Below are 9,451 nucleotides of genomic sequence, written 5' to 3' on the forward strand. Positions count from 1 at the left end.
GGGAGATTGTTGGTGCAACCTTAGGTCAAGGTTGACCTGGTTGACCTAACTCGAGTTGACCTGACTCGAGTTGTATTTTGATTATTGACGAGAATAGAAAAGTTCTATTCTGATGTTTGACGAAAATAGAAAAGTTCTATTCTGATGTTTGACGAAAATAGAAAAGTTCTATTCTGATGTTTGACGAGAATAGAGAAGTTGAAGTTGTATCTTGATGTTTGACAAGATACAAACTTGGGAGATTGTGGGTGCAATCTTTGGTCAAGGTTGACCTGGTTGACCCGAGGTGAGTCGACCTGATTCGGGAAATCCTGGTAAATGAAGCCAGGTGAAAGTCCTGGTGAGTGAAGCCAGGCAAGGGAAAGTCCTGGTGAGTGAAGCCAGGCAGTTGGAAAGTCTTGGTGAGTGAAGCCAGACAAGGGAAATCCAGATAGGTCAAGGTTGACCAGACATCTGGTGAAAAGTCCAAGTATGGAGACTTGGCACGAGAAAAGTCCAAGTATGGAGACTTGTTACGGAAAAGTCCAAGTATGGAGACTTGGCACGGGAAAAGTCCAAGTATGGAGACTTGACACGGAAAAGTCCAAGCAGGGAGCTTGGCACGAGAAAAGTCCAAGTATGGAGACTTGGCACGGAAAAGTCCAAGCAGGGAGTTTGGCACGGGAAAAGTCCAAGTATGGAAACTTGGCATGGGAAGTCGGAGAAGGCTTGGTAGCTCGTTCTCCGGACTAGGTCAGAGAGGGCTCGGGAGCTCGTTCTCTGGACCGGACGTGGAAGTCGGAGAGGGCTCGGTAGCTCGTTCTCCGGACTAGGTCAGAGAGGGCTCGGTAGCTCGTTCTCTGGACCGGATGGAGTCGGAGAGGGCTCGGTAGCTCGTTCTCCGGACTAAGTCAGAGAGGGCTCGGTAGCTCGTTCTCTGGACCGGATGGAGTCGGAGAGGGCTCAGCAGCTCGTTCTCCGGACTAGGTCAGAGAGGGCTCGGTAGCTCGTTCTCTGGACCGGATGGAGTCGGAGAGGGCTTGGTAGCTCGTTCTCCGGACTAGGTCAGAGAGGGCTCGGTAGCTCGTTCTCCGAACTAGGTCAGAGAGGGCTCGGTAGCTCGTCTGGACCGGACGAAGTCGGAGAGGGCTCGGTAGCTCGTTCTCCGGGCTAGGTAGGGTTTAGGGCTGGGAGCTCTAAACCTGGATCGGTCTGGTGACCGATCTAGTTATACGCTGGTTGACTGATCGGTCTAGTGACCGATCAGTAACCAAACAGTGTGTTTCTGTAAATTAACTGATCGGTCTGGTGACCGATCAGAAGCGAAGAAGATCGGGAGAAGAAAGAGGGGGGATCGGTCTATGGACCGATCCACCTGAGTCCTGATCGGTCCATAGACCGATCAGAGACGAGGCCAACTCTCTGTGAGAGTTGGCTGATCGGTCTGGGGACCGATCAGCCTATGGCCTGATCGGTCCCAAGACCGATCAGAGCACTCCTGGACCGATCAGGAGTGTGCCTGATCGGTCCAGGCCTAGCCGTTGTGACACAACGCCTATCTCTGCTTCGTTTGTTTTCGTATGTTCTTCTTCGTAGGTTGCAGGGAGATACCAGATGATATATAAGGCCTCTACAGTAACAATTCTTGCTCTTCCTCCTTACTGCTATGATTTGAGCTTTGCTGAGCTCCTCTTTGCTGAAGCTTCGCGTGAGCTTCGTGCTGATTTTCTAGCTGCTGGAGCCGTGAAGCTGCTGCTTCATCAACGGACTCCGACGAGAAGGCAAGCAAGTGTGTTTACAATTTCTATTGTTCTTGTTTGTTTCCTCTATTGTTGTACTCCTCTGTTTTGCTGTTGCAAAGACTTTGTGGTGAGGTTTCTCCACCCAGAAGGAGTTCATATTAGTCGGTTATCCGGGGTTTCATCCACCGACGGATTGATAGGCTTCGTCCACCTTACGGACACGCCGAGGAGTAGGAGTATCATCTCCGAACCTCGTTACATCGCTGCGTCTAAGGTTTGATCTTCTCGTTCTCGTTTCTATTTTTTTATTTCCGCTGCGCTAACTTGATTTGTAGAAAGAAACGCGAAATTGGGGTCGGCTATTCACACCCCCCCTCTCTAGCCGCATCCGAAGGTCCTAACAATACTCACTTTACTCGCCGCTCTGTCTGGCACTCATCCTTAGTGTTTCGCTCACCATTGTTGCTCGGTCGACGCTCACCGCTCACTCGTTGCTTTGCCCGACACTCGCCATTCATGTTCTGCTCATCGCAGTTGCTTGGTCGTGTGCTCGACCATTCATTGGTACCACCCAGCTACTCATTTTATGTAGATCAGTCTATCGCTTGACATTTTTTCTCCATCGCGCGCTTGTCACCGCTCGCCCGTTGTCATTCCGCTAGCTTGGGTTTCTCCCTATTGCCCAGGCGTCATTATTCGATTGTCTGATCGCGATTTATTGTCACTCGATCGTCACTTTCTTGGTCGCGCTCACGTCTTCGCGCGCTCATTTTACTCTCTATTGCCTGGTCATGATTTACTGTCACTCGGTCAATATTTTTTCGGTCGCGCTCATGGCTTTACTCGTCCATCAATCTCTTTATTTCCTGGTCACGATTTATTGTCACTCAGATGACATTTTCATGTTCGCACGCTTAACAATCGCTCGCCCGTTGTCTTCCGACCCGCTCGGCAGTCGCCCTATCACCCGAGTATCATTCAGATGATCGATCAAATTCTAGGTTGGTTGTCGTTCTATTCGACACTCATAGCCTGGTCGACATTCATAGCTCGTGACTCACTTGCCGTTCCACCTTGCACTCGTCGTCCACGTCTCGTTTATCGCTCTGTCATGCACCCGTTGCTCGTGTTTCGCTTATCGCTCTGCCCCGCATTCGTCTCTCGGTCGGTGCTGGTTTTTTACTTGTCAATTGCATAATCGCCCGATCACTCTGCTCAGTATCGCTCAAGCGTCTTCTCGATATCACTCGGTCTCCCTCAGCATCTTATCGATCGCTTGCTCGGCATGCGCTCCGCACTATTTCTCATCACTCGCTCAATACTATTTGAATCACTTGCTCGACATCGCCACAGCTGCTCATTCGACATGATAAGACATGCCCAGCGATCTGATTCCGTGCTCGGTAGCGATTCTGTTTTGGGCTTGGTCTAGTCAGTCGAACTTGTGTCTCCTTCGACTAGACTTGAAGGGGAGGCTTGTGATGTGGATATGGGTTAGGGGCATAGGAGGAATTAAAGGGGGAAGGAGGGGTAATTTGGTAAAAGCACTATGGAGGGTTTTAAGAGGAAGGATACTATAGCAATAGGGGAGTGTGGGCTTTGCTTCGCCGCCGCCAATAGGGACCAGGAGGCAGATCTTCTTCCTCGTCCTCGCACTCCTTGCCAATGACGCCGGCAGGCAGCGGCTCTCCCCCTCTTCCTCCGGTCACCACCTCCTCCTCTTCTCGCTGCTTACGCGTGCCACCCCTCTCTCACGCTCTCTCGCCTTCGTCGCTAAGGGTTTTTCCGTCGCCACCGCTTCTTCTTCCCTCGGCGCCACCCTCGAGAGATGGTTGTCGGCTACCATAGTCTCTCCCCTTCCTCCTTCTCCTCACGACGTCGACCACAACATCTCTCTCTTGCGCTCCTCTCCTTGCCAAAGTCGGCCATCGCTCCTCTCCCTCTCTTCCTCCCGTCGTCGCCGCCAAAGGTGCACACAAAAGGGAAGGTCTTCTCCCCGTAGACTGCTGGCATCACCGCCTCGGCTCTCCTCCAAAGCCAGCTGCCCCCAAGGCCGACCACCTCTTTTCTCCATCTCGACCGCTGCCTTCATCTGTAGCTCCGCGCATGTCGCCTTCTCAAGTCGCCACCAGCGTCACTGGAGCCGACAACCCACTACCCTCCTCTTCCTCTCTTCCTGCTGCTGCTATCGAAGCCGCTGCCGGCACTGCAGTCCACCGCCACAGCCGCTTTTCCCTCTTTTTTCGCACACCTCGTCCATTCCTTCTCAGTTGTCGCAACCCTTATCGTTGGTGGGGCACGCCATCAACCATCCCTGTATTTTCCAGCATCGTTACCCGCTCCACAGTCCACCGCCATCGCAGATCTGTCGGTCCGGTTCTTCGGCTCTCGATCTGTATTGTTATATGCTTTCGCCATCGATCGGGTCTCTGGGCCACTGTCGCCATTATGCTCCGATCTGACCAGTCTCTAGCCTTTGAGCTGTGGATGTATTTTGGACTGTGTGTTTTGTGTCTAGTGTTCTTTTTGCTGTCATTTCCCAGCCTGCGGCGTGCCGAAATCATATCGCGGCCTGCGTGCCGGTGTCTTATCTCGACCTACGTGTCGAAGTCTTATCCCGACCCATTTGTTGATATCTTATCTCGGTCTGCGTGTCGATATTTTATCTCGGCTTGCGTGCCGTTATTATCTCCGGACCTGCAGCTCGTCTTTCGGTCTGCGTGCTGATATCTTATCCCGACCCATTTGCTGATATATTATCTCGGTCGTCAGATCTAGCTTCTCGTCTGGTGCATTCTCATATACTCTTCCAGGTCATGACAACTCCAGCATCGTCCCATCTGAGGGCGCCCCCTAGGCCAGGGTACGTTACGGTACTCACTCTCCATTTATTTTATTATTCCAATATTAGTTTGTTACTTATATGTTCGTTGGATCCGCCTCGAGCCTCGGGGTACCAGGGATCGGGGGGGACCCGATCGCTGGCTGCAGGTAGCGTTGACCAGGGAACTTCTGAAGACTTGGTCAACATAGAAGTCATCTCAGCATACCCTCTTCCGAGACATCGCGACTCGGTTAACATTCCATCCACCTCACCCGGCGGTCCATCTGACTCAAATTCCAGACAGGATCAAACTGCATGTGCAAAAATCCAGAAAATCTGGACCTCTAAATGCCCCTTCAAGGACCACATCATTTGGAAGTGCAGCTTCTCATTCAGGGTCTATCATACCGAATGCCTCTGGCCGATCTAGCTATTCTGGTTCTCTCTCTTCTGCAGGACTAATTTCTAGCACCTCACTAGTTAGCGGAGGCCCTATCATGCAAAAATCTAATTCTGCGCCACTTAAACATGGAGATCTTTAAAAGAAATTTTCTGGTCTTCAATCTCGAGGGGGAGCGAGGGAATTCGGGGTCGCTAGAGGCCGCTGGAGGTCGCGTAAGGGAGGTCGAGGGAGGTTGCTAGAGGTCGACGACGCTGGAAGTTGGCGACGCTGGAGGGAGGCAACGCTGGAGAGAGATCACGGGAGGGAGACGATGTTGGAGGGAGGCCGCAGGCGACGAGGGAGGCAGCGTTGGAGGGAGGCGACGTTGGAGTTCGCTAGGGCTTATGTGCGTTGGCGCGTGCACGTGTTTTGCACGCGAGGGAGATTTTTATATCAGATGTGTGGTCCAAGAAGGGACCAGGAATAAAGGGTCCAGAAGATCCAACCCCAAAATTTAACAGTAAAGATTTTCTTGTCCACAAATTACGGATCAAAAAATGATCCCTTCACAAGGACTCTTGATTTGAATGAATCCCATTTTTAAATAAATAAAATCCATCCAAATAAAGGTCTACAAAAATAGACCATCCTAATCCGTCCTCGAAATTTAGTGAGCTTCACCAACCCATCCCCTGATTGATTGTCCATAGCTAACTTTCCCAACCACAAACAAATCATTCTTCTTTCTGAAAAGAAATCTGGCACCAAATCATTCTCGACTGCAAGAAATTTGCAACTTGCACACAACATGCAATCTTTTGCCCTTTTATTTCCATGACAGAACAAGCTTAACTTTAGGTTTAGATAAATACTACAAACGCTCATAGTAAATAACAAGTTGACCATCTCCTAGTGAGACCACACCTCCAACTGAGACAAAAAAAAAATATACATCCGATTCCCACATCACAGGCTAGGCCAAGAGTCCAACTGCTTGAGCGGATTGAGGGACTTAGCAGCGATCCTTCTCTTTCGCAGTCTCTCAGCGATGATGAATGCCAGCTCAAGTGACTGGGAAGCATTCAGCCTCGGGTCACAGTGGGTGTGGTAGCGCGAAGACAGGTCATCAAAAGTGACAGTGCGCGATCCACCAATGCACTCGGTCACATTTTGCCCGGTCATCTCCAGGTGCACGCCTCCAGGATGGCTTCCTTCTTGCTCGTGGACATCAAAGAATGCCCGGACTTCGGCCTGAGTAAGGCAGAACTTACTGTTAGTGAGATGGAAGTAAATAGATGATTTGACCGGCATTCATTAAATAAAGACATAGACTAACTATATCTACTAAAAAGACAATTATTAATACGCTCTTAGACAAGCTAAAATCAAAATTCATTTAAAGAGGAGACAGAGTGCAATTGGAATGACAACACAATGAATGAAGTATAACTGATATGAATAGAATTAGTTAATAACGGGGACTACTAAAGGCAGAAAAGAATCATAGAAAAGGATGATGCGAATCTACCAGAATTGAGTCAAAAGGTCGAGTTTTGAGGCCACAAGGGGCCTTGATGGTGTTGCCGTGCATGGGATCACTGACCCAGGTTACAATCTGACCAGCTCCTCGAACAGCGCGGATCAGATGAGGGAGCTTCACCCTCATTTTATCTGCTCCCATCCTTGTTATAATGGTGATCCTCCCGGGTTTATTGAGGGGGTTCAAGATCTCAATCAGTTTCACCAGCTCCTTGGGGTCCATCTTATCACTCACCTACATCAGTTAAACGATCAACAATATTTAAAGACATGTCTTGATTCAACGGAAAGGGCTGCGTGAACCGAACTCATCGAGTGTGCTCACCTTGATGCCGAGGGGATTGGCAACCCCACGGAGGAACTCGATGTGCGCACCATCGAGTTGTCGGGTACGTTCTCCCACCCAGAGGAAATGGGCGGAGCAGTCATAGAAGAGACCTGAAGTAGAGTCCTCGCGAGTGAGAGCCTGCTCATAGGGAAGGAGAAGGCACTCATGGGAGGTCCAGAACTCGGTTGTGGTCATGATGGGATGGTCCATGGTGAGTCCAGCGGCGGCCATGAACCCTAAGGCCTCATCCACCCGGTGGGCCAATTCCTGATACCTGTTGGAAGCAAAACAACAAACAAAATGACTATTTCATATAAAATGGATTCGTAGGTCGACAACCTATTCAAGATTTCATTTTCTCAAATACCGAAAAGGTTGAATTTTTTTTTAGATGAAATAACTAGTGGCTATCACTTCGTCCAAGTGAACGTGACTCAGTGGGGATGCTTGAAAATGAAAAAGCAACGTGAAAATTGCAATGATGTATATATAATTAACTAACTTACGTCCGTCAAACTTGTACAGAGAAAAGGAATAGGAAAATATTTCTAGAAGACGACAGCGGAATCCATGATTTGCAACCAAGAAGGCGACAATAATAAAATTCATCTATTTCCTAGAAAATCTCTTGCTAGAACAAAAAAAAAATCGCCAAAAGTTCCAAAGTGGAAAAGCAGGTGAGACGGAATTTTCACAATCAAAATATCTCAACCAGTGAGAGGGAAGAGTAGCTCAAAATATAGAAGATTTTGGCAAAAATTGCTCGATCAGGATCAGGGGAAAGACTATCAGATATGAAGAAAGAAATGCAGCCATCACGACAATAGGTTTGATGGACACCCAGTACCTGTCACCCTGCTCGCTGTGCTCGGTGAAATCGAGATTCCACTGGGTAACACGTTGCATGGCAGCATAGCCACCGGTGGCAAACGCCCGGAGAAGGTTGAGCGTCGCCGCAGACTGACAGTAGGCTCGGATCATCCTCTGAGGATCTGGATTTCTCGATTTCTCGTCAAATGAGTCGCCATTGATGTTGTCCCCTCTGTAACTAGGAAGCTTCACTCCATTCTTCTCCTCGAACGGCTCCGATCTAGGCTTGGCGAACTGCCCAGCCATTCTCCCCACCTAATACAACCACAACAAAAAAGATCGGCAATCCATTCCTCGTATCCAGTAAGATCTAAGAGATCCGATTAATAGAGTTTATTCTCAATCGAATTTACCTTGACGATGGGCATCTGGCCGCCGAACATGAGAACGGCGCCCATCTGAAGCAGAATCCGGAAGGTATCCCTAATATTGTTGGCGTTGAATTCCTTGAAACTCTCAGCGCAATCGCCCCCCATCAGAACGAACGCCTTGCCAAGCGCAGCATCCGTGAGGTGCTCCTCCAGGTGGCGGGCTTCGCCAGCGAACACGATCGGCGGGAAGTTCTCGATAGTTTTGAGAACCGACTCCAGCTCAATCTTGTCCGTGTAGTCCGGCAACTGAAGGGCCTTCTTCGTCCTCCAGCTCTCCACCGACCATTTCACGGCCTTCTCCTCCACGGTCGAGACCAGATCCTTGGTCTTGACCGGGTTCTTGGCGGGTTCCGCAGCGTGGACGGCGGAGATCGGGCGAGGATAGCCCTTCCGCAGGGCGGTACGGACGAGGGACGGGAGGGAAGCCCGGGGGACTACGTCCGCGGAGGCCGGTAGGGGCTGGTGGCGTGGGAGGAGGGAGGTGCCGTTGGCGAGCGCCATTCGTCGAACAACTCGATTAACGGAAGGATCAGAAGATCTGGATAGGCGGCAGCAAACCCTTCCTACCGAACGGAGGCGGCGAGGGATGAATTTATAGAGGGTAGAAGAAGCCCTCTCTCAGGGTTGGTGAGGAAGGTGAGAGCGAGAGTGGTTGAAGGGAAGCGTGAGGGGCATTTCTGGATACCTTCCCAAATACGAATAAAGAATATTCGTACTCATTTATCGCATCCTCATTGCTACCTTCACCGTTATTGGTGAGAATCCTCCCCACAATCTCCCCTCAGTTTCAGACGTTTCAATCGGAGCAAATATGGCATTTCTCTGTGGCTGTATAAATCAAGACGATCCCAATTTATTTTATAAAATAATATAAAAAAAAAAACTGACTTGCGAAAGTAATTATTTAAGCTTAATTTTTTTCAATTTAAATTTGAGTTTAGATATTATTAAATTCCTAATTTAAATTTATTTAATTTTTGTGAATATTTTTTTTCATTTAGATCCCTAGCAATGCCATTGATTTCTGCCTCCTCTACTCGAATAAATCAAACCCAAATGTCGCCCGCAAAGCAATCAATGGATTCAGGTGGTCCCAACTCCCCACCGCCCCCCAAGGCGAGGGCTTGTTTTGGGTACGTACTCCAGGTTTGGTTAGGTGTGGTCACGCGCGCATCACGTGACTATCCGCCACGTTTTGATATGGAACGGGCGGCCGTCAAAGTCTGTGCTTACCGTCAAGGGTTGGTAGAAGCCCGATCCGGTGTTACCGTCGAGTCAAAGTCTACGCTTTGGACCGATCGCAATACAGAGTGTGTCGTAAAATTATTATTATTATTATTAAAATAAAAATAATGTTGGGTGAAATTGAGGTTTTTTATTATTCGCCTCTAAAATGAATTTTTTTTTCTTATATTG

General features: G+C 49.2%; 1 protein-coding gene across 1 annotated transcript; it reads right to left on the minus strand.

Annotated features, from left to right (window-relative positions):
* Positions 1-5,716: 5,716 nt before the first annotated feature.
* Positions 5,717-8,627, minus strand: LOC122014950 (phospho-2-dehydro-3-deoxyheptonate aldolase 2, chloroplastic-like). The gene is made up of 5 exons (XM_042571513.1): positions 8,018-8,627; positions 7,642-7,919; positions 6,792-7,068; positions 6,456-6,701; positions 5,717-6,178 (listed from the first exon to the last, which is right to left on the minus strand). The coding sequence occupies exons 1-5, from the start codon at positions 8,534-8,536 to the stop codon at positions 5,894-5,896; spliced, it is 1,605 nt and encodes a 534-aa protein (XP_042427447.1). The 5' UTR covers positions 8,537-8,627; the 3' UTR covers positions 5,717-5,893.
* Positions 8,628-9,451: the final 824 nt, after the last annotated feature.

This window comes from Zingiber officinale, chromosome 8B, assembly GCF_018446385.1.
Source record: "Zingiber officinale cultivar Zhangliang chromosome 8B, Zo_v1.1, whole genome shotgun sequence".
In the NCBI taxonomy this organism is placed as follows: Eukaryota; Viridiplantae; Streptophyta; class Magnoliopsida; order Zingiberales; family Zingiberaceae; genus Zingiber; species Zingiber officinale.